The sequence below is a fragment of the Pseudonaja textilis genome, chromosome 7 (genome assembly GCF_049901715.1).
Source record: "Pseudonaja textilis isolate UNSWEBS1 chromosome 7, rPseTex1.2, whole genome shotgun sequence".
NCBI classification, from domain to species: domain Eukaryota; kingdom Metazoa; phylum Chordata; class Lepidosauria; order Squamata; family Elapidae; genus Pseudonaja; species Pseudonaja textilis.
Window position 1 is genome coordinate 53,763,893 of NC_141996.1, and position 26,064 is coordinate 53,789,956.

Below are 26,064 nucleotides of genomic sequence, written 5' to 3' on the forward strand. Positions count from 1 at the left end.
GAGAAGTTGAAGGAAAACAAGAGCACGTTTACCCAGCGAGAGTACGCTCCGCCCCCTTCGGCTCATTAGCCAATAGGGCGCAAGAGCCGGCAGGATGCCGAGATAGGACCGCCCTTGGGAAGAAGCTGCCGGGATCTCGATCGGACCCGCTTTCAAGCAGCCGATCAATCTCGGCCCATTGCGGGCGCTGCTGCGGGTTCCTTTCCCTTCCTCTTCTCCTCCCGCGATTGCAGCCTCTCCGCCTGGGGGGCACATGGCATGTCTGATGGCTGCTTTCTCCTTGGGCGCCGTTCTGGTAAGTAGATGCTTTGGGGCGTCTTTCTCTCTTTTTTCTCCCCCTGCCTTCCTGGGTAAGGTGCAACGTCGGAGTATCTCCAAGCTGGCGCCATAACCTCTGCTAAGCACAGCAGGATCTTACCTTGCCTCCCTTTGCCGTTGGCATTTTGAACACACAAACACACACAAACACACACACACACACACACACACGGAAGAAGCCGGGGGCTCGAAAGCCGTGAGGGGAATTGAGCAAGGAAAAAAGGTGCAATTTGGGGGACCTGGCGGAAAGCGTTGCCCCAATTGGAAGGCGTGGAGAACTGCTGCTTGCCACCCCTCCCTGCCCTCGCTTCCCGCGTCTGCATCCTTTGATCCTGGTTTGCCCGTCTGGCTTGTCAGAGCCGGGGGCTTGTTCCTCTTTTCCGAAAGGGAAGCCCGGGCTGTTAGCTGGATCGCTTATTTTTAAGCCCAGCGCTTAGAAGCCCCCCGAGAGAGGAGGCCGAGAGTTCAAAGCGCGGAGCTCATCCGTGTGTCGACCGAGGGGGAGGACTCCGCTCCCGAAGGGACCTGGAGAGAGCCTTCTCGGAGGTGGGTTAGCGGTGGCTTCCCGGATCCCGAGTCTCCTTGCCAGCCCTCGTTCTTATTGGAAGGGCAAAAGAAAAACCCTTCGCCTTGTTCTCTTGCGTTAGTTCCCAGCGCGCAAATTGCTGTGGTAAGCGAATGTGGTCTCCGCGCCCCCTTTTTTTGCCGGGTGTTTTCTGGCTGTGGCTCGTTTGCTTTCTGAAGGTATCCTTGACACGGAAATAGCTGGTAATGCCGGGCGAGGAAAGGCATAATAATGTCATTTTCACAATGCAAATCGCCTAATATAATTTATATGAGTGTATTACTACCCATTGGCTCGGCGGCAGATGCCCAAACCGAAAGCCTCCAAAGTTGTTTAAGGTCTCATTTATTGCAACAAAATAGACTGATTAAAATCGAAAGGTTTGTGTTTATTTTCCTCGGGTTGGGGGGAGGGGGAGGGCGTCATTTACATCATCCTGTATTTGAAGTCAGCTGCATATAGCTGGGTTTGACCGAAAGTTACCTCAGTGTTGCGCTCGTTAAAACAAGGAAGGAGGGGGGAAGAGGATGGTTTTCTGAGCATGCTCAGACTTTCACGGGCGCATCCTGTGATTCGAAAACACTTTTCTCTGCTGAAGCACAAATACCTTTCCAGCTCTTTATATAATGAATTCGATGTAAAAGGAACAAAGTCCATTTTCTTAAAATTGTTCTTAGTTGGAACTTTAAAAAAAAATCAAATACAGCTGCTGGCCAAGGAATGGATTTACAGTTACTGTATATAAAATCCCCCCCCCCCCCAATGATGAAATCTGTATTTAAAGAGCCATTTAAACTGAGATGGAGAGCATATCTATTACACCATGTACTGCATGAAGTTAGACATATATAATTGTAAGTTCGACATGCATACTTTTAAGTCTCTTCATTACAGTTTGAAATTATGGATAGTCTGAACTATTAGATTTTTGCAGGATCCAATCTGAGTCCATCTGGGGAATCAGAGCTTTAGTCTTCTGAGCTTTCGATTAGTGCCTGAGCCCATCCATAGAGAAACTGCTCTATCAGAATGTGTTAGGTTTTTCTGTGAGTTCTCATTTCCCAAAATAAGTACCTTAACATTATTATGATCTCTGAATTTATTACTAAAAGAAATTCCCTGCCTCATACTCAATAAAACTCTTACATATAGGGATGAAGATTTTAAAAGGAAGTAATTTATTAATTTTGTATGCTGCCTGACTCCCAGTGGTTTACAATTGTTAAAAACATTTAAGAACAAAACAAATCTCACAAAAACAGCACAAGGCAGAAGAACAATCATGGGAAACAAAAAAGAAGAAAGGAGCATCAGTTGTCCTCACCAAAGGCCTGGATGAAGAACCATGTTTTAGGGCTCTTTGAAATACCAGTAGGGTATGAGCAATTCAAGCCTCATTTCAGAAACTAGGTGCTGCTATAGAGAAAGTGTGCTTCTGGGGTCCGGAGAGATGGCATTGTTTAATCAGTAAAATCCAGAACGTGGTAACTCTGTAGGATTAAACCAGCCAATCAAATACAATGGGAGACAGGTGGTCCCTCAAATAACTAGGCCATATGTCAAGCAGGGCTTTATGTGGTGATCAGCATCTTGAATCACAGCCAGAAGCAAACTAGAATTAATTATTTCTGAAATGCTCATTGTATCATCTGAGGTTTTAAATTAAGTTTCGGATTGTCCAAATTGCATGTTTCTCTTTCCCTCTGCACTGCAAAAGAACTATCTAGACAAGACAACAGAAACAAACATCAAAATGATGTACTTTGAGCGAAGGCCAAATACATTTTTGGAATCAGAGGTGCTTCTGTAAGAGAATTCTACACACAGTTACAACACAGTTTTCCAATTTTGTGGTTTCATACCATCAGAATACTTTATTTCAGGCAAAGGCATAGAACATGAAGTAGAGGATGTGTGTGCATGCAAGCAATAAATTATATTTCCCCTTTTTTGGAGTGGAATGAGAAAATTTTTGTACTTCAAGACCTGTAGCAGCTGAAGACGGGGTGATAATTCTTTTTTCTTTGTTCTTAATGTTATAAGATTAGCAGAAGAGAAAGTAACAGCTTATCTTCACATTTCTTTTGAGGAACTAGAGAGTGGAAGTTGTGGTAGAGTTATTGGATTATTGTGTGTCTGAAGCAGATAAATTGATCCTTAGTTCCTGCTATGTGAAATCCATGTTTATGGTCTTAAACATGACTTTTAGTTGGGGCTAGTACTGATATAGTCCTGAGAATACTATGGATAATCAAGAAAACAAATGGATTATAAAGATAATCAATTCAATCATTTAGGGCACAAATGATCAGAGTCATATTTTGGGCACATTATGTGAAAACCTCTTCAGAAGTCTGCAATACTGAGAAAGTGGAAGGAAAAAGAAAAAGATGAGGGACTCAATGGGTACGCCTTTAAAAGACCCAAAGGACTTCCTTGGGGGATAGATTGTTCTCAAGAAAAACTACCTGTTCACTAAAAGTTGACAACAAGTTGATGCACATAAACAAATGCAGATGTTCTCATATTTGAAATTGGCATAAAGTATCAGAGGTGATATTCAGCATGTTCTGACTAGTTCTGGAGAAGTGGTAATGGAAATTTTGAGTAGTTTGGAGAATCAGCAAATACCATCTCTGACTGGCCCTGCCCCCATCTATTCTCTGCCTCCTGAGTCCCAGCTGATCAGCTGGGTCTACTTTTGTTATCCTGCATTAGTATCTGGCGGCAATGTGTATGCCTGGAGTCCCAGTTATAAGCTCTCTCATGCTCTACCATCCCAAATTGTAGAGAATCGGGAGATAACTTTGAAGCAAATATTCAGAAACAGTTATATAAACAAAGAAGACAGTCCTAGGAAGAGGAATAGTTTTAAGAAGAGACCCAGGCTGACTCCTCACTGATTTAATGGGATATAAGAGGGAGGGGAAGAAAAGCACAATCAGTTTTGCAAAATTCTGTTTTTATACGCTATCTCAGGAAAATATATTTCTATGGTTCTGTTTCCTGATCTGGTCCATTTTAAAGGTCCTACACAAATTCATGTCAAGACATTTCCCTTGGCTCCTTAATTACTTCACTACATTGTAAAAGATGTCATATAAATGGGAAACAATAAACAACCTGTTTGCCAGGTTGTCTGGAGAGGTTACTTATTTAATAGCTATTTAGAAATTTCCTACTGTTCTACCAACTGGTGGAAAGGTGAAGAAGCAAGTTCAGTGTCATTTTGCACATAATATAAGTGCATGTTTTTTTTTTTCAATTTTCTTGCCCTAACAGTCTCCATGCCTTCTGAAAAGTTGCTCATGAAAGTTTGGAAGAATATGAATTGCACAGGAACATATTTTATAGACTGAGGAAATAGCAGAAATCTGATATCCTATTTTAGGATATTAAAGGGTTTTCTGTCATCTCTAAGGCACTGATACAGCCAAGGAATTTCTGCTGTGTTCTTTCTTTCTGGAATTCACCTTTGACTCTTCCATTGATGATGATGTAGAAATATGATGACCCCCAGAATGGCCAGATATAGTGCAGTTCCATATATTATTGAGTATTTCTATATTTGATTTTGTCGTAGATGTTTTACACATTATCAATTTATGGCATCTTCATTGTACTGTATTTCCTGAATATACAAATAAATAACAATTACTTTCATGTTGGCACAACACTAATTGGATGACTCTGGAAGGTTCTCTAAACATTTAACTGCATTGTTTAAATTTATCTTTGGTATTTACCCTAGCCTTAGCAATAAAATATTTATTGTTAGCTTTCCACATTGATCATAGTTATGACACTGTTACTAGCATGTGGATACTCATTCAGTTATGAGGTAGCACACAGTATTATAATAAACAGTAACAAACATTGTTTCACATGTTACCATCTTCTCCTCTAGCATGGCCACAAAGAAAAATGGGAAGCTTTTACTTATGGTATTTGGGTCAGACTGTCAGACAACGTGCAGTTGAAGCTTATGTTTAATCGAAGCATGCCCCCAATGGTAGATTATCAACTGATCGTTAAAGTTAAAATTAATTTAGGGTACAATTTTGATACAATACCATACTAAACTGGGTAATATAAAGTATGAATGTTATGTAGACCTGACAGAAGCAAAAAAGGAGGGGTAAACAAAGCCCGAAGTATTATGAATCTATTGGATTCTTGTTTATTTATACAAATGGAAGATAAGAACATCTCAAGTTTTTTATGAAAGAGAAACATGTAAGCATCCATTTACAGACAAAGAAACCAATGCAATACATTTAAGATTGGCAAAAATGAACACTGGAGTTGGCGTAGTCCTTTTAGCATGAAAAAACACATTTGTTAATTTGTGCTTCACTATGAAATAACCTAATTTAGAATTCTTGAATTTACACATTAAGTAAAATGCAGTTATGAAACAATATTGGGTGGTGCAGAGTGCTATTTAAATGGGGGGTGGGTGGGGTGAGAACATGCACAAAAGTAATTTTTACTAAAAAAGAAAGAAAAAGAACAATGCATAAAGAACAAATTTAAAATTGAGAAATGAGAAAATGGGCCACACTTTGACTGATTTGCCTATTTCCAAAGCCATATTTTCTTGTAAAATAACCATGTTAGCAGAACATCATTGAGTTAACTCTTTTTCTGTAGTATTATAAGACTCGTTCTGAGACAAATATACAATAATTGTATTTGCAATGGAGAGAAGAGGGAGGGAAGGAAGGAAGACAACACAAGAAAGCTATGTTTTATTTGTTTCCCTTCTTGTGTTCTAGAATGCCAGTAATTCTTCATCTACTATGCCTGAGCCAAAGTCAATATGTGTTTCAGTAGATGAGGTGGTCTCTGGTGGTACAGACACACAAGAGGTTCATTTGCTCAATGGCCATTTAAAGAAGATGGACAATGTTTTGACTGAAGCCCATCATTTCTCCTACCTTCCTCGAAGACCAGCTGTGAACATTGAATTTAAAGACCTCTCCTATGCTATACCAGAAGGACCCTGGTGGAACAAGAAGGGTAAGCTAGCATGAATATTTACGTAATTTACATTGTGGTAATATACCAAACAGTAGCAGTGAATTGTTGGTTTGTACATCAGAACATATTGTAGCATAATTTGGCTCAGTATGGGTATCTAATTTATGAATTAAACTAAGTTATATAGCTTGCTGGGAGACCATAATGGCTAATGTGTGAATTCTGTTTATTAGATGTTTTGAGGTTAAAATTATAGGGCTTCTGTTTCCCACACTGAGATCTTGCACTGCTGTGGTGATGTTGATTTCTTTATGTGGTTGATCCTGTAGTTTAGTGAAAAAAAATTAAGTCAAATGTTTTAAGAACCTCTATTGCACAGTTATACTCATCTTCTTAGGTAGCATAATAGCTTGCTCTTGATTGCTGTCCACAATTTCTTATTAGTCTTAGTCTGCAAATCAGCCTAATGTAGTTTGGAACATTGATAGAATTTTTTTTTAAAAAAAAGATTAATTTTGACATTGAGAGGTTCTTGAGGCTCTCTGAGCTTGGTTGTTTTCTTGTAGATGTTTAATTACCCAAACTAGGTAACATCATCAGTGATGATGCAGAGCACTGCTGATGTTACCTAGTTTGGGTAATGAAATGTCTGCAAGAAAACAATCAAGCATAGAAAATATTAAGGACCCCTCATTCCCACCCTGAGCTAAAAATACTTTCCTTTATCAGTAATTTTGATTACTTGTAACTATGCTCCTTGAGAAGAGACTGAACTGCCTTTTGTTAGAAGTGGTGTAGGCTTGAGGGGGGTGTTGGAGTAGATGACCTACCAGGTTCTTCCAAACTCTGTTAATATGATACTTTTAATATTGTATAAATAGTTGGTGTCATGTTTTCAAAGTTTTGATTAACAAAATATGTAGTTGCAATTTAAAAAGTAGTTTGGTGGTGTTTCATTTTGGGAAGTTTGTATCTGAGATGGGAGGATTTGACATTTTAAAAAATAATTTAATTTGATACTATTTTGACTGATATTTAAAAGTGCAACCAAGAAAGAAAGAAACAAAATAACAATAACAAGAAATAGGAAATATGTTTACATGCCTTTTAAAATAGAACAATAATTTTGAACAAAATAACCTGAGATTAGCATTACCATTGGGATGTTTATTCAGGGATTTTAGTCAAAGTACATGTTGTACAATATAGCTGGTTTTTATAAGTCTGTGAAAAGTGTGTGTGTGTTGTTGTTTTTTACTGGAAACCCAATTTAACACCCCTCAGAAATCTATTCATTGAAAAAGAGGCTCCAGTTCAGACGATCAGCTTCAAGTGTCTGATGAATCCAAAAGTTTTAAAATTGTGCTTGAGAGATCTCAGTGCTAGTTCCGTTGAGCACCTTGTTCATGTTTGAAATATAGAGGTACACAGGGTGATGGGCTCTCCCTATATACCAGTTCTGGGTAGTTCCTGAGTTCTCTAGAAAAAGAAGCCGGTAACAAATCATCTGAACTGTTATCTTCGATTGTTAGAAAATGAAGAATAAGCATGATTGGACATGTGCATAAGCTCATATTTAAGTCTACTGTGTGAGGATAAGGGTGGAAAGCTAAAGCTGTTTCTCCACTCTTTTTTTCATCTGCTGAGTATCAGGCAGCTTGCAATGGTCTGGACCATATTTCAGAGTTCCAGTGAGGAACATAGATTACCTTGTTTCCCAACCGCCAGGTGGATACATATACATACCCATCCCACGCATGATAAAGTATCTGTTCATTCAGAACCCCACTGATTCTGGATTATTACTAATTTTTTGTTAAAATTACTAAAAATAACAAGCCCTCATCCATACTGTTTTACAACTTCAGATAGTGAAAGGCAGTGCTGTCTATTTAGTACCCAATTTCAAATCTATATCATACTGATAATCTCCAATGACATTGATCAGCTTGATGGTAATTTGTTAAAACTGAATGGAACATGCTGACAGAATTATAGTGTTTAGCAGGAACAATTCTGGACTGCTAAAGTTATACACTATGCTTTAATTTTTATGATGCCAGGAAAGAAGCCACACATAATATTTCCATTAGTCAATAAATCTGTTTAGATAATTACTCTAGAGGAAAACAAATGAAGCTCTTGAGGCTAATGTCCCATATTTATTATGAAGCAATTAGATTTTCACCTGGGTCTTTCAACTTGGCTGTATGATATCACTTGTTTGTTTTACACTTTCAGAACGTAGTGATGCACAGAATTTTGGCATGGCTTGTTTCTGATGGGTAATTCTCGAATTTTTTTCCACATAGTCTACTAAAATGCTTATCCCCTTCTCCCCATTCTTGATTAATTCAAAGACTTAGCATGTTAAAGAATGAAGTCTATTTTGCACAGAGTGATGAGGGAGCGAGGAATGATTTATGATCTAAATGGTTAGTGTTAAGCTGGTAGGATATAAAAACTTTATGAGAAAGCTAGATTTTATGAATCTTCCATCTTATTCAGGAGAGAGAATGTTATTGATGGTCCTTGTAACAGAGAAATGGCTTTATAGAGAGCCAAATCTAGCTCAGGTTCCAGGCTATCCACTTACTTTGGAAGCCTGGAGTAAGGATTCAGCAAGGAAAGCACAACTCCCAATTCCTGAAGCCTCATTCTTTGATTCAAAGCCTACTTCCAATTTTCTTTGCAGAATCAGATTATAGGAAGACAAGGTTAATCAGTTTTGTCCAATTCTAGTTATAAAATAGATTAGAGGAATCCCCTTTGCAACATATTACAGCAAGTAGCTATGATTGAAAAACCCAAAAGTCAGATTTGGTTAGTACTTGAATGGGAGACCATCAAAAATCCCAATGGAATGGGATGATGGACAACTGAGAAAACAGATCAGAAGAAAGCAAGAACCATCTGCTTCTGTACTATTGGTAAGAAAACTCATGGAAGTGCTAAGGTAATCACCAAGCATTAAACCTTTTTTTACCAGCTATTTTATTCAGGATTACTGTTTTCAAACAGATGTTTTGATTATAGCCGATAGGATCATTTAGCAGGTTCTGGCTGTTTATTGTGAAATAGATGAATCCTTCCATTTGACAATATATTTGATGGCACAATAACATCCATACATAATATTCAGAAAATTAAATCTCAGACTATTAAAGGTCTTAGATTATTGAGGGCTTAATAACTGATATTGTATACTGTACTGATTTGCTTGTTTTTCCTCCTCCTAATTTGAATTCTGTTTTCCATTTCCCATACTCAACAAGAAGTACAATTTCCCTTTAATTTCTGTGTACATAGTCTATATTAATTATGTTATTTATACAAGAGGAACCAGAGCTGATCTGTAAAAATACTGGTGACCATTAAATTGCAGCAAAGAGTTATGATTCCTGAAGAGCTCCTCTGCCGTCTAGTGAACATCTTAGTTTTTACAGGCCAAACATGGTTGTATTTATATAGGTAGTCCTCAACTTGCAACAGTTCATTTAGTAACTGTTCAAAGTTACAACGGCACTAAATGACTTATGATCATTTTTCAGCTATTACCAGGGGTGAGATTCTACAGGTTTGTACCTATTCCCTAGAACCGGTTGTTAACATTCTAAGCAGTTCGGAGAACCGGTTGTTAGAAGAAATTACTGGCCTAATCCTGTAAGGAAGGCAGGAAGGGAACATTCTGGTATTGCTTACAGAATCTGCCTCTCCGTTAACCCTTATTACATTCTTGGCAGGACTAGACTTCCTGTCTCTGGAACTTCTCTGGAGTTTTTTTCCCTTCTTTGCTGGTACTTTGCTTGTGTGAGTGACCATTGAAAAAAGTGACTTATGACCGTTTTTCACACTTACGATTGTTGCAGCATCCCCACAGTCATGAGAGGCCAGGCAAGGAGATGTATGCCTTGATGTGAGTGAAATTGAGTTGGCCACACCCAGCCAATAACATGACCACCAAGCCATGCCTACCCAGTCACATGACCACCAAGCCATGACCACCACCTAAGCCACGCCCACAGAAACAGTTGTTAAAAGTTTTGAATCCCACCCCTGGTTATGATGATTGTAGCATCCCCATGATCATGTGATCAAAATTTAGATTCTTGGCAAGGCATTCATATTTATGACTATTGCTGTGTTCCAAGGTCATGTGATCAACTTTTGCTACCTTCTCACAAGCAAAGTCAATGGGGAACAATGGTTCATTTAACAGTTGGGTTACTAGCTTAACAACTGCAGTGATTCACTTAACAATTGTAGCAAGAAAAGTTGTAAAATAGAGCAAAACTTACTTAACAAATGTTTCACTTAACAACAGAAATTTTGGGTTCAATTGTTGTAAATTGTACTGAATATAGATTCCTAAAACTAATTATAGGATTGCTAATAATATTCATTCCATGCCTGTGGAAAGTTAGCTTCCTATATTATACACTACACTATATATCCATAACAAGAAGCTATTATGAGTATTTTGAATAAAGGCAAGCTGTAGACACCAAAGAGGAACACTCTAAGATCATCAGAAAACTTAAAACAAAATGGAAATATATAGAGCTCTCATCTCACACTACTATTCTGCAGTCATTTTAGCTGCTCTGTTTTTTAGTGAAGATAGAGTTACCTACATTCAGCAAATTTATGAGCAAATTTGAGCCTAGCTTATTTCATCCATTGCTACCCTGTCACTTGGTCAAAACAAGATAAAGTTGCAAAATATTGAAATAGTATTTTAATGATATTAAATAATTATAGGGGTTGTCAATTTTTGACTGTAAACCAACACTGGATTTCTGAAATATATACCTATTTGGTACTTGCTAGAAATATATGCTATTATCTTATTTATCTGTTACATTTTTAAAATTGATAATTTGGCTTCAAAGGGCTATGCTACAATTGTATGAACACTATGAATAATTCCCTTTAGACATTGTGAGACTTGCATGCTAGTACACATATGTTATAATTTTGCTATTAAATATTCATCTTAAAATATGTGCAGGAATCTTACAACATTTCTGGTACTGATATCTATTGACTAATTCCTATGCAGCCCACAACAAAAGATAAATTTCTAGTAAATACTGCAAATGCAATACCTAACCATTGCAAATAAAGCTTTTAAGCTATTTGCATAAACCCATTTTTTCTGTATATATTCATTAGTGAATTGCATGCATGCCGTTAAATGTTTTGCTTTTCCATTTTGTAGCAAATGTCTGAAACATTCTCAACTTTTTCAGGTTATTAAGAAAGGCAGCTGTTTTTTCATATATTTATCTTTGCTATGCAAATTAATGTGTTTTGATTAGCTGCATATATCTTAGATTGTTTTTTCAAATATCAGAATTAAAGATAAACTTGATCCAGTAATAGATTCATTTGTTAAGTATTTATATTTAATCTGCAAACCACTATTTAAACACTATTGAAGTATATTTTTACCAAAGAACACACCCATTTGGCAAATGAAATAGTGTGATATAAATATGCCATTGTTTTGCCTTTTAAAAAAGTCAGAGGTATTGTAAATTCCACTTTGATACTCTCATGTAATAAATGTATATCTTGTATTGTCCTGTCAAGATTCCACCCCCTACCTTTTGAAATGCAATGGTGAAAAATAGGATTTATTGTATATGTTTTGCTGCTTCTAGTCAGAGAATTCAAGAAAAGCCTGTTCTTGTGTGGCAGGTGCATTGCAGTTGAGGTGCCGCATGAAGCAGCTCTCTCTCACTCCTACTCGGTTACTATCGGTCATTGCACTACAGTAACCTCAGTCTGTGATGCTGAGGCAGTGACGAAACAATGGTTGATTGGTTGCACTATATCTGTTGCTAAGATGAGTGAGGAAAGGAAGGAAGGATTGCTAGAGAAAAATGTACATTCTTCTTAACTAAATGTTATAACTAAATGCTGTAGTCAGATTGCTTACATTTTCTGATGGCAACACATCTTAGTTAACTAAAGATTTAACCATCTTTTTTTTTTAAAAAAAAGTAAATACCCAATTAGGATATAGTAACTCACTTAGAAAGAGACAGTGCTAAGGGCATCTTTTTTTTAAAAAAAATCTAAACTCTGCTTGATCTATTTAATTGTTTTTATTCTAAACCAGTAAATATAATGAAACATTTTTTGTTGCTGCAACAGCTGCACATTTTAGTATTGGACTTCATAGATCTGAATCTTTGATCCAGTGAGTTATCTGATACTGGGAAAGCAGAAATTAGCAGATGCTTTTTCCTTTTTCATATCAACTGAAGATGACAGAAGAAAACCTTTTCTCCTTGTAAAAATGATATTTTTATAAATAGCCTGATCTTACACTGGTTTGATTAATGTGCATTCCTGCAATACTAATATCTAAGTGATGCTTCCCATTGTCTGGTGAATTTAATCTAGTTATTTACTTTGGGAAGAAAAGAGAAATGCTTGTGTTGTGAACAAAATACACCCTGGAACAACTTACACAAATTCACAGATCTATGATTAATAAATTCAAGGCTAAATGGCTCTGGACTTGATCATTGTGGCTCTATTAAAATAAACACAAGCAAATTGTAACTTTTTAATCTCATTATTTCAGTGGATTTACTTTAAAAATGACTATTTATTTATATATATTTATATATTAAATTTATATGGCTATTCAACTCAGTCATGGTGACTCGAGATGGCTCACAGAAATCAAATCCCAATACAAAACCCAATAAACCCCTGCTCCCCAACTATTTTTGTGTCTATCTTTGTATCTTTATGGATGTGTCTTGAACCAGTTTCATATACAGTACGTTGTATTATTGTGGCTTCCAAAGAATCAGCACAAGTGTTAAAAATGTGTGCCTTGAAGTGGCAGTAGATATGTTACCACTCAAAGATAATCTTTGGCCACTTGGATTTCTATTGTCAGTAAGACTCAGGAAGCACCCCATCTTTTATCCTGATGCCTCAAGGAAGAACAGTTCCATCTAGGACAGATCACACCTTTTGCAATCCTGGGAGCCATCCAATCCGAAATTTTGTTCAGATTGGGATGCTTCAGTAGCAACCTGCAAGTGTTTGTTCTGGCCAAGTACCATAGTCCCCAGGAACCAATTGCCTTCTGGCTGTGCCCTCTCAATGGCCAATCCATTTCCTTTCTAGGAACAGTCCTTAAAAGGGTTCACATATTGTGTATATGTGTACAGAGTTTTCAAAATTATATATGAATGCATTGTATATGTATTATATATGTATTGTATGTATATGTATGTATTATATATGCATGTATTGTATTGTTTAGCTTGTATGTATATGCAGACACAACAGTAAGCTTTAACATCAAAATACCTTTTTTGCATTATCCTAGGTTTGGCTCAGTAATGTTTGCTACAGCTTTTATTATAAAGGGTCTTTCAGTAGTGGGGGGGTGAGTAATGACCCATATGAAGGGGTGTAGCCAATCAAAATGGAAGAGTTTGTCTAAAAGAAAATAAAACGCATAGGGTAACTTGATAGCAAACTTATGCTGGCATAAATTGTAAAGCAGTGGTCCACAATCTTTTTGGCACCAGGGACCGGTTTCCTGGAAAATAATTTTTCCACGGACCAGTGGGAGGAGCACACAATCTATATCCCATGCACGCGCAGTTCTGCTCACCCACTGCTCACCTCCAGCTAAATGGCACGGTTTCCTAAAAGGCCATGGACTGATATCGATCTGGGGCCTGGGGACCCCTGCTGTAAAGTATTATAGTACTTTCAACTCAACATTAAGCATGTTCCGGACTAGCAGGCTCGAAAGCCTGCAACTCTGATTGGCCCGCGAATAGCAGATCGTGATTGGTCACCGCAGGCTGATCTGATTGGCTAGTAGACGGGCTGCCGCGATTGGCCCAGCCAAGCACGGCAAACTCAAATCGCCTTCATTGGCTGCCTGGCCGCAGCCAGCCCTATATAAGGGGCTGCTGCGGCCAGGATATTTTGCTCAGATCTGAAGTTACTAATAAAGAGCTGTTGTTACTATCTGAGTCTTGCCTCCGTTCTTGGACCCATCCTCCCAGATCTAACAAAGCACAAGGACATTTACAGTAGAGTGAGGACAAGTAATAATGACAGTGTTTAGTGTGCAGTTTTGCAGAAATGGTTGGTAGCCTGTATTTACAATAGGGTAACTTAGCAATATGGATAGGGCAAGACTTAAGGCTCCCTTAAGCCTAAGTTTCTTACCACAGTCAAAGTCTTAGATTGGGTCTATGATGCTGCATACACATTCTTTTTTGTAGAATAGAATATATTCTTTATGTTATTAACGTACTTTTAAAACGTAAGTATTTAAATATTTTAAAACAGTACTTTCCTCTGTTTATTGTCTTCAGTATTTAAATTTCTAGTTAAAGGAGAAATATGTATGGAAATGTGACAGAGAATTTTAAAAACTGCATAGAGTATGCAGTATTTATTTTAGAGGCAGTTTAAGAATCATTGCTTAAAATATATACAAACTCTATGTTCCAAGGTTGCCTATATATTATGCTATTATCTAAACTGATCTGAAATGCTGAATGTAGATCAGTTAGACTTTGGAAACAGAAGGTGGTTCAGATTTATTTTAAAATAAATCTTAAATAAATCTTAAATGAATCTGGTTTCCCCATTGATTTTGCTTGTCAGAAGGTTCCAAGGTTGCCTATATATTATGCTATTATCGAAACTGATCTGAAATGCTGAATGTGGGTCGGTTAGACTTTGGAAACAGAAGGTGGTTCAGATTTATTTCAACAGTTCTTAAATGAACCTGGTTTCCCCGTTGATTTTGCTTGTCAGAAGGTTGCAAAAGGTTCCAAGGATGCCTATATATTATGCTATTATCTAAACTGATCTGAAATGCTGAATGTAGATCAGCTTGTCAGAAGGTTGCAAAAGGTGATCCCATGACACTGCAACTATCATACATGTGAATCAGTTGTCAAGCATCTGAATGTAAATCACATAACTATGGAGATGCTTTATATGTAAACCTGATGTAAATGTGCTCTTCTCCTACCCCATGTTTATTTTCTGCACATGTATTTCTGTATTTCTCAAGTATATGTTTTTGTATTTGACAATCCATAAGTAGATCCTAAGAAGTCTATGGGGGGGGAGGTGCATAAGTGCACAATCGTGCCGATTGTCCCCATTTATTCATACCTATTTCCTGTATTCTTATTCATGTTTATACTTATACCTATTATCTTGTAAGCGATTGACAAATTAAATAAATAAAATAAATAAATAAATAGATACTTATGATACTCAAAAAAACCCCAACAACCCTTCATCCCTTTTCTTCTGGAATCTACTCAATTGAATGGGGGGGGGGAGGGAGTCCATAATATTTGCATAAATTGGCAGTCACTCAAAATATTAAAATCATGAATCATGCAAGCATTCTCTTGTTGTTTCTCCCTTTATCTGGTAAAAAAAAGCAAATGGGCAAGTAGTGATTTCTGAGCAAAGTATAACTTCTTCAGGTGGATGGCAGGATGGTTGCCTCATGGAAGACATCCCAGAAACACTTTCATGTAGTCTGGCATCTACAGGGTTATTATTATTATTCACTGACCTATTTAAAAGGCTCACTCTGTTCTGAGCTGCAACAGTGCTATATACATATTTGCATTTGCCTTAATCTTTCTCACATAATCCTAGTGCCTATTATTGAGAGGCAGGTTCTAACATGTTTGACTATTTGCAAGTCTACCAGATTGCACTTTATTCAACTTTTTGAGTAGGCTAGCACTGAAGACTTTGACAGATGATATCAAGAAACATTATAGCCCAGTGATGGCTAACCTTTTTGGCACCAAGTGCCCAAAGCACATGCACACATGTATACGCATGCGCAAAACCCAAAATGCAATGTGCACACATCCCCGTGCATGCATGCGTGTCCCCCGTATGCGCCCCACCTCCCATGCACGTGCTGCAGAGACCTGAACACCAGCTAGCTGACAGGAGGCATGCGCTCATGCATAGCAGAGCAGAGCAGAGCAGAGCTGAGCTGAGCTGAGCTGAGCTGGGGAGACGGCTGGCGTGCTGGCAGAGAGGGCTCTGCATGCCACCTCTGGCACACATGCCATGGGTTTTCTATCATGGTTATAGTCGCTTATTTTCTCAGCTTTTTATGTTACCTGATTATTTATCTGCAGTGAAAAAATATGATTACTATGACCCGATCTTTATTAATTCAAACTAATTTCTGGAAATGGTAGCGTTTTTTCTATATGCTTACAAACATAGTGCTTGACAATCTGTTCTGATATTTTGGGTCCACACCACTGCAATACCTGAAAGTCAGGTTAGGGACAGATTGCCATGGAGAAAATGGGTCAGAAAAGGTTTATGGATGAAACTGTTGACAATTGCTGTCAATAGTTATTATTTTGGATATGTTTGCCACCTTGAGTTATTTGTAAAAATAATAAAGGATATAAACAAACAAACAAATAAAATTATGCTGTATTCCATTGTATTAGAGCAGGAGCTTTCCAACTTTTTCAGGCCACAGAATCTATAAGTTAAAAATAGCAGCAAAATGTTTTCCAGAACCTCTGATCAAGAGATTAAGCTTTAGAGATAGAAAACTGGCTGGGTTGGAGAGATATTTTTTTCATTCTTAGTTTCTTAGTGGAACTGAATATATTTTTCATAGACCCTAGAGTTCCATGGAACACATTTTGAAAAATCCTGGACTGATTCATTATAAAATAACTCCTAAGACTAAATTTCACACCTTGCCAAGTACAACAGAAGTGCATATTAAAATGAAAACTTCATATGGGGGCAAGAGGTGGGTGGGAAGAGACATTTATTTATTGATTTATTTGATTTGTATTGCTGCCCATCTCAACAAGTGACTTTTTTAAAACCATAAAAACAAAACAGTACAACACAAATATTTAGAACACTAAGTAAAAATGGTAATAGAGATCTTAATACAGCAGGAAATGGAGCTCTTAACACAGTTGGAGCTCTATGCCCAGGCACATAACCAAGATTCAAAGCCCTGATAAATGCCAACAATTTCAGGGTCATCCTGATATCTGAAGGGGAATATTCCAGAGGACAGGGTTACGACAGAGAAAGCCTGTCTCCTGCCAGCTGACAGCTGAAGGAATCCAAATCCCAACCTGCCTGCCTGAGTTGAATGGTTAGAAACAACTGGAAGAAAATGGTCTTTAAGGGAACCTGGCCCCACCTTGAATTGCACCTGGAAACACACTGTCAACCAAGCACTGGTATTATATGTATTGAATATCTGACACTTTTTCCTACCCATACAGCTGCATTCTGCAGCAGCTGAATCTTCCAAATGCTCTTCAAGGGCAGCCCCATCTATAGCACATTGCAATAATCCATATGTATGAGTCATGAGGTCATGAGTAACTGAGAACAAAGCCACATGATCAAGATCCAGAAATGATGTTTAATATGTTGCTTTAAATACTATGAGAGTCCATGGGACTAGGAAATGGTGAGTAGAGTAGAGCAGAGCAGAATAGAACAGCATAGAAAATACCTTGGAGGTCTTCTAGTCCAGGGGTCCCCAACTTTTCAGACCTCACGGACCACTAAATTCATAATTTTAAATCCCACGGACCACTAATATGAATCCAGCACACCGGTTGCTGAAGAGCCTGGACACCCAGTGACGGGATGGGGACCTTCAGGCACTTAGCGTGGCCATCTGATTCTGCAACCTTAAACACTGAAAGAGCCATTTGGACCCATTTCCCACATAAAATAAAACACCGGAATCTTCTCTCTCTCTCTCTCTCTCTCTCTCTCTCTCTCTCTCTCTCACACACACACACACACACACACACACACACACACACACACACACCTCATCTCATCTCTCTGTATTTCTCATTCTCTCATCTTCTCAGTATCTCTTTCTCACACACACATCTCTCTGTATCTCTCATCTCTCAATATCTCTTTCATCTCTATCTTTCTCTCTCATCTCTCTGTATGTCTCCCTTTCTCTCTTATCTCTCTCTCATCTCTATCTCTTTTGCTGCGGAGAGGAAGTCGCGTGTCTCCCAGTCACGCAGGACCAACAAGGGCCAGAAGAAACACCAGCGAGATCCAGCAAGAGATGAAGCCTTGCTCCTGTCCTGCAATATGGAGTGAACCCCCCTTCTCAGGCCAGATGAGGAATGAGTGGGAGGGGAGGGAAGCCACAGCAGGGGGAAGAAAGATCTGTGGATTGCCAACACGTGTTGCTTCGGCCTGCCTCGCCGCCACCACCACCACCTCTTGCCGCAACAGCACCATTACCTCGTTCTGGCCAGAAAGGGCTGCGCTGCTCCTTGCACTGAGCATCTCCTGCAAAGTTGCAAGTTGCACATTCCTCCCTCTATGGCGGAGATTTCCAGCACCACCACAAGCTGCCTGGCCGGTCCCATAATCCAGAGCTCTACGACTGGCCCATTGGTCATCCCAGAGCAGCTCCTTCACCCAGGTGTGCCGCAGACCACCAAAATTTTCTTGCAGACCACCAGTGGCCTGCAGACCACCAGTTGGGGGCCTCTTGTCCACCTCCTATACCATTTCAGACAAATGACTTTACCATTTCAGACTGTCTCTTCTTAAAAATTCCAGTGATGAAGCACCCACAACTTCTAAGGGAAGCCATTTCACTGGTTAATTGTTCTCACTGTTAGGAAGTTTCTCCTTAATTTCAGGTTGCTTCTCTCTTTGATTTGTTTCCATCCATTGTTTCTTCCTGTTTTGCTTTGAAAAATAAGTTGACCCCTTCTTCTTTGTGGCAGCCCCTCAAATACCGGAATACTGCTATCATGTCACGCCTAGTCCTTATTTTTTCTAGACTAGCCAAACCCAAATCCTGCAATTGTTCTTTATATGTTTTAGTCTCCAGGCATTTAATCGTCTTAGTTTCTCTTAGTTACATTCTATGTGATTTAGAAAATTATTTTCATGATTCTGACACATAGATTAAATGACATATCAGATAACAGTATAACAACATGATTTATAGCTGAAAAAGGAAATAAAGTCAAGCTTGACTTGTATATTTGTGAAGCTACCTTTTTTAGATAAATACTACCCAACCAATTGTCTGACCAGAAAATGTCTGCTGAAGATATGGAAGTAGACATTCACCGTGGGAGCTTCTGTCTCTTGGAACAACTAATCAAATTGGCAGTTTTACTCTTATTTGTTCACTGTACACAACGATATTGATATTGCATTTTACTCTAACCTGATGCCTTCTAGGTATGTGTGGAGTCTAGTTACCAGAATTCCCAAACAGCAAATTAGATAAAGGTGGCACTGATGGTAGAAAATAAGCAGACCCCTGCAATAGATAATGAGTTTGACAGTCAAAAATAGGATAGCTTCTGTTTTAATTTCTTCATATGATTTTTAACACTCTTTTGAGGAGCATTTGCTCTGTTTATATTTGATGTTAAGCAACTAATCAATATTCATGCAAAACATTTCAAAAAATTTATCCATAAAGTAACTATTTCAGTATTATTTCTTTCAGTTTCTATTTACATCTGTTGCATTTTTTTGAATCTGATACCTCAGTTTGAATCTCCTGTAAATTTTCTTTGAACTTTTCTAGAAATTATCTCACCTTCTGGACAGAATTCAGTCAAAACCGCTGCTGTTTAAAAGTAAAAATCACACCTTCCTGTTTGTCCAATTGAAATGGGATCCTCTTCTGCTTTAATATTTCAATTTAAAAAAAAAAAATTCTTTTCTCTTACATAAAATGCTGATAGATAGGAATTTTTAAAGATAGTTATATATGTATTATCACTAGTCAATCTTGTATTAAAATGCTGCTGCAAAATTTGAATGCTTTTTTTATTTCTGACAAAGTACATCAAAACTTCCCTTGGGGTGTTTCTCACAGTTTCTGCCTCTATATCATCCTCTTCCAAATCCAAATAATTGCCAAGACTTTAATGACCCTTTTTCTAGTAGCTTCATCAGAAACCTCTGGGATTGCTCTAGGTTTTTAAACGATATCCTTCTCTCTCAGTTTCAGATTATCTAGTTCTGTTTCAACTTTCTATAAGTTCTGTCTTACTCTCTAAAATTCCATTTTGTCATAATGTATACTATAGTAATAAAGACTTTAAGAACCAGTGTTTGCAATCTTACTCTACTCTGTTTTATCATAGCAATCTTGTAGCAGTTGTAGTCTATGTTAGATAATTAAATTAAGATTTTATTTTATACCTAACACTAATTTTGATGTGTTTGTGGGTTTTTTTTTCTTGGAGACATTAATTCTTTGATTTTGTCTTCAAAGTGTACTTAAAATTTTTTGATAGCATGAAAAATGAGAATTTGAAATATATGTTCACTAATAAATGCTGCAGAGGATGATAGTATTCTTTAGTTGTGAGTTTAGCTAATCAATTGTAAATTGGCTCATAGAGATTGAAACTGGTTAATTAGATCAGTATAAGACTTATGAAAGAAGTCCTTCCTTTTTTATATATGGGATCTACCTCCTTTAGCCATATAGTTTCCACCAATTTCTTAGCTTACCAGGTGTTAAAGTTGTTGCAGTGTCTTCCAATTTGTCTTTTTATGACTGCACCCATGACTAACATTTAGCACTTGAATAACCAACTGGCTGAACACAATACAAATCTTTGTTGTGAAATGATGGTGCTTTGTCATAAATTTTATTTATAGTGACTGCAATTTAACTTCTGTTTTGAAATGGCTGTATATTTTCTTTTCTCAGAGATATGATGACATAACACTTATTACCTGTGTTGGAAACTTAGCACAAGAGACAATCATACATGTAAGAAATATTCAGAAAGCATCTCGTACTTTGTACACTGATTAATGGTAGACATATTTTATGTATAGCTTTTTGTCTTTGTCAGCTGTGCAAGTAGATTGCAAATAATCAAAATGGCAGTTTTTCTCTTATCCGTTCACTATACAGAATGATGTTGATACTGCAATTTACTCTAACCCAATGCCTTCTAGGTATGTTTGGAGTCTAGTTACCAGAATTCTCAGCCAGCAAATTAGGTAAAGGTGTTACTGATGGTACTGATGGTAGAGAAAAGACTTTGGTTTTTTTTTTTTTTTCAGGTACGATATGGCCCTTATGTGAGTTTTGTGATCTGTACCAATGTAGCTTATTTTCTCAGGCAATGGCTCTTTGGTGGAATCCTCAGCCATTTCTAAACTCTTTGATTCTTGGTTAAGTCCACTGCAAGCAATAAAGATCTGAAAGGATCAGATATTGCCAAATATACTTGTGATGCCAATATAAAATATGTGGGTCAACACAGTCCAATGAATATTCAGCTCGATACAGCAAAGAGTCCAGGTATTTGAAATATATGTTTACTAATAAGTGCTGCAAGCCATGGTGGCACAGTGCTTAGAATGCTGCACTGTAGGCTAATTCTGCCCACTGCCAGGAGTTCTAACCGGCTCAATGTTGACTCAGACGTCCGTCCTTCTCAGGTCGGTAAAATGAAGACCTAGATTGTTGGGGACAATATACTGACTCTATAAACTGCTTAGAAAATGCTATAAAGCACTATGAAGTGGTATATTAGTTTAAACGCTATTGCTATTTGTGTCTGAGTATTTTAGATTACAAAGAGCAGTTTTAGTATTAGTCAGCTTGCATGGTAGACTTTTATAAGACCTTTCACCCATTTCCAGTGGGATAACCTATGTCACCGGGTTTTAAATCCCTCTGGCCTGCAGTACTACTTAAGAAAATCCAATTTGATAAGTTTTTTATATGCTCTCCTTTTAAAACAGGATGTGCAAATACACTTGTATGGTACATTACAGCAATGATTCAGAAGCTTAATACAGCAGCATGGTATAAGATGCTTCATCCTGTTAGACCAGCTCTGCAAACCCACCAAATGAAATTTTATATACATACATACATACATACATACATACATACACACACACACATACACACACGTGTGTGTGTGTGTGTGTGTGTGTGTGTGTGTGTGTGTGTGTTCTACTCCCCCTCCCTACCTGAAAGTAAATCTCTTCCAAATGCAAAACAAGCAGAGGAGAGGAGTTTCAGTTTCAGTTTCACAGCAGCAAGCAGCTTTAGTACAGTACAGTTGAGTTAAGCCATGCTGTCTCCTTTTTGCTCACACAGCAAATACTGTTTCAGTATCCAAACACCCCTCAACTCTCTCACACATTGACAGGATGCTAGCCAGATGAATACCAATGGTTGCTGGTAGGCAGAGGCAGATTTTTTTCCTTCTTATTTTCCTCCCCCAAAACTAAGCCCAACCACATAGTTTTCGTAGCGAAGCATGGGTATAGAGCTAGTGTATTTATAAAGACAAATAGGGACACCTTGTTCATATACTATAAGGGCTCCCAAAATCATTTCAGCTACGTTTTGAAAATTATTTTGGAAGTACACTAAGAATCTCTCTATAAAAGTAAAAATGTGCTGAGGTTTTCCTCTGTTGCATTTGCAGAACCAAGATTTGTACTGATGCCAAGCCAAGCCACGGTGCATATGAGTGTGTGTAGCACAACCTTGGGAAAGCCTTGGAGCAGCCACATGGGACTTCCTGGAGGTTGTAGTTGATCCAATCCTTTAGGGAAAGGCCTGTGTCAACAAGCTTAACGTAGCCTTGATGTAGGAATTCAAACATAATTTGGGTTGAACAAGTACTATGAGAACTGTTTTCATTCCAAAATTAATACCCACGCCTTAGATACTTAGCATTATAAAGGGTAGCATACTTGTTGACTGTAATTAAAAAGTGACTGAAAACTAGACAGAAAGGCAAACACATGGAAAACAATAGGCAGATAAAGCATTTCTCCAAATGTTTATATCAAATATAAGAAAGGAAGAGAACAGTGTGATACCAAATGAGAAGCAAAAGGCATGTTTTATTGATTTTTTTAAAGTTCACTTAATCCAGAACAGATCCATTCTATTTTAGGAAGCATCCTTTATGAATGGCTATAAATAAGTTTAGTTTACTTTATTGTCATTGCACATCGTACAACGAAATCAAACACCATCTTCAGTGTACATCATGACCATGACCATGAAAATAAACGCAAACACACATCAGTCACCCTCCACACATTGAACCGGAAACCCCCAACACCACACCAACACTGCACTTATACAGCAGAATTCAAAAGAGATACTGCCCTGGGATAGAAGCTGTATTTGTCCTTGTTTTTATTATTCTGTACCGTCTGCAAGATGGCAATAGTTCAAAAAATGTTTTCCTGGGATGAGATGGATCTTTGAGAATGTTTTAAACTTTCTTAAGGCAGCGGGATCTATAAAGCTCTTCCAAAGAGGGGAGAGCGTAACCAATGATCTTCTGAACAATGACATTAACCCTCTGGAGTGCTTTCCTATCTGCCACTGTGCAATGGGCAAACCATACAGTGGTGCAGTATGTTAAAATGCTTTCTATGGTGCAGCGGTAGAAGGTCACCAGCAGTTTCTCATTCAGTTGTTGTTTTCTGAGAAGCCTCAGGTAGTATAATCTCTGCTGGGCCCTTTTGACCAGGGCTGCAATGTGGACACCCCAGGTCAAGTCCTCTTTTAGGGTAACACCCAGAAACTTAAAAGTGGCCACTTGCTCCACTCGGTCTCCATTGATAAGCAAGGGCTGGATGTCTGATCTGTTCCTTCTATAATCCACTATAAGCTCCTTGGTCTTATTGGTGTTGAGGACCAAGTTGTTGTCTCCACACCATGAAAGCAACCGGTCCACCTCATCTCGGTAGGCAGACTCGTCCTCCCCGGAGATAAGTCCCACCACTGTTGTATCATCTGCAAATTTAGCAATATTATTACTTGCGTGAGTGGGAATGCAGTCATGCACATAGAGAGTATAGAGTAAGGGACTGAACATGCAACCCTGTGGTGTACCAGTGTTAAGAATAAGGGCTGAAGAGGTATGATTATCTAGTCTGACCCTCTGTGAGTGGCCAGACAGGAAATCCATAATCCAAAGGCAAACTGAATTAGAAAGCCCAAGGTCCAGAAGTTTAGACGCTAGTCTATGTGGAAGAATTGTGTTAAACGCTGAACTAAAATCCACAAAAAGCATCCTCACGTAGCCCTCCCGCTGTTCTAGATGAGTCAGAGCAATGTGAAGAGTGATGGCTATAGCATCCTCTGTAGATCTATTTGTTCTGTATGCAAACTGGTGTTTATCAAATATATGTGGAAGACCAGAAATGATGTGCCGGCAGACCAATTTCTCAAAGCACTTCATGATGATAGGAGTGAGTGCCACTGGTCTGTAATCGTTGAGGTTATTGATAGGGAACTTCTTTGGCAGCAGAACAATGGTGGAAACCTTCAAACAAGATGGAATAGTGGACTGGGATAAAGACCGATTGAAGATCCTGGTAAAGACTCCAGCCAACTGATCAGCACAGTCTTTAAGCACTCGGCCCGAGATACCATCAGGACCGGCAGCCTTTCTAGGGTCCACAGCCCTCAGAATGCTCCTCACCTCCTGTTCCTCCACCATGAGGTGGGGGCTACAATGGGCTGGTAGTTGTGTTTTATCTATTTCTGATGTCTCCACTTCAAAGCGAGCAAAATAATTCAGTTCCTCTGCCAGTGATAAGGCATTAAGTATAGCTCGCGAGATTTGTGTAAAATGTTTGCAGTTTATCCATTATAGTGCTAATGAATAACGAAAATAGAGAAACCCAAAGAATACATTTTGCTGAAGGTTTATCCAGTCACTGGCTGAGAAAAGGAGCTCTAAGAGATCATGCAGTTGGTACTGCAGGGATAAAATCTTGTCCAAACATTCTAACTCAGAATTCATATCGGAGCTCTGCCTGTACACATATATGCTTCAAATCGTCAATGGACTCTGGGGAAAGTTTGTGGAACTGGGAGCAGATTCTTTAAAATGTGATTTGGACTGATTCAAAGATAATCTGTTCACAAAGTGGCCAAAATAAAGGTGAACAAACTTTGGAATGTTGTCTTGGATGGGTTGTGAAGCTGAAGGATAGGTTGAGTTTTTTCCCCTTTTTATAAATAGTCCTCGAGTTATTATCACAATTGAGCCCAAAAATCTCTGTTGTTAAGTGAGACATTTGTTAAATGAACTTTGCCCCATTTTACAATTATTTTTTGCCATAGTTGTTAAGTGAATCACTACAGTTATTAAATTAGTAACAAGGTTATTAAGTGAATCTGGCTTCCCAGGAAGAACGCAAAAGATGACCATATGACCCTGGCACACTGCGACTGTCATACATGTGAGCCAGCACCCAAATGTAAATCCTTGGGGATTCTGCAACAATTGTAAGTGTGAACAATAGTTATAACTAACTTTTTCCAGGGCCATTGTAACTTTGAATGGTCACCAAATGAACTATTGTAAATTGAGAACATTTGAGATTTGGAAGCTATCTTGAAATCATTCCTTGTTTCTGCTTTTTTATTTGAAGTGCTAGTACTTAAGGAGATAAAGGACTTATTGAAAGAAGAAGCCAACTATATAGATGGCACTATTCATAAGCAAAGCAAATACTGCCAGCAGCGGCCTATTCAAGACAGGATATTTCAAAACTCCTTGCAGCAAAGTTTGACAGCTAACAAAGGCAAAATGGTAGATTAGAAGCAGCCCCTCACCCAAGATCCAACACAAGACAAAAGCCAGTAGCCACAATTAGGAATTGCCCAACACCCTTTCAGAACACAAGCCCCTTCATTGCACAACACCAGAACAATTCAAACTTCAAAGTCACAGTAAACCTATAAAGATCCATCCACTCATTCAACCTGTGGTTTAGCTGACCCAGAACTACACGCGATCTTTGTGGTTCTGTTCAATAAACTTCCTTTCCAGTTAACCTCCATGTTGTTTCCAGAGTCTTTCACCCAGCTTGGAACTAAACCAGATAGATTTTCCTTCAAACAGCACACATACACAATCCTAAATATAAATGCCTTTATGCCTATTCAAGATCTAGATACTTTATTGTATTCATTACATGAATCTATTCACCAAATTAAAATGCAACCTTTGCTAAAATTATCAAGGAAGCTTCTAAATAATCATCATCCAAGTATGTTTATTGGTGTTGAAGTTAATATCTTTGTGGTGGCAGGAATATTTACACGCTTATGTTTTGCACTTCCCAAA

General features: G+C 38.2%; 1 protein-coding gene across 2 annotated transcripts in view; it reads left to right on the plus strand.

The window, feature by feature from the left end:
- The first annotated feature begins 81 nt into the window (after positions 1-81).
- The window catches only part of ABCG1 (ATP binding cassette subfamily G member 1), a 53,449-nt gene continuing 27,466 nt past the window's right edge, over positions 82-26,064 (plus strand). Inside the window, exons 1-2 of one of the 2 annotated variants that reach the window (XM_026713607.2) lie at positions 82-295; positions 5,662-5,905. In XM_026713607.2, the coding sequence (XP_026569392.1) occupies positions 254-295; positions 5,662-5,905 (286 nt within the window). In that variant the 5' untranslated portion in view covers positions 82-253. Of the gene's footprint in view, positions 296-588; positions 989-5,661; positions 5,906-26,064 lie in introns of those variants that run through there. The other variant, XM_026713608.2, reaches the window with a different exon arrangement.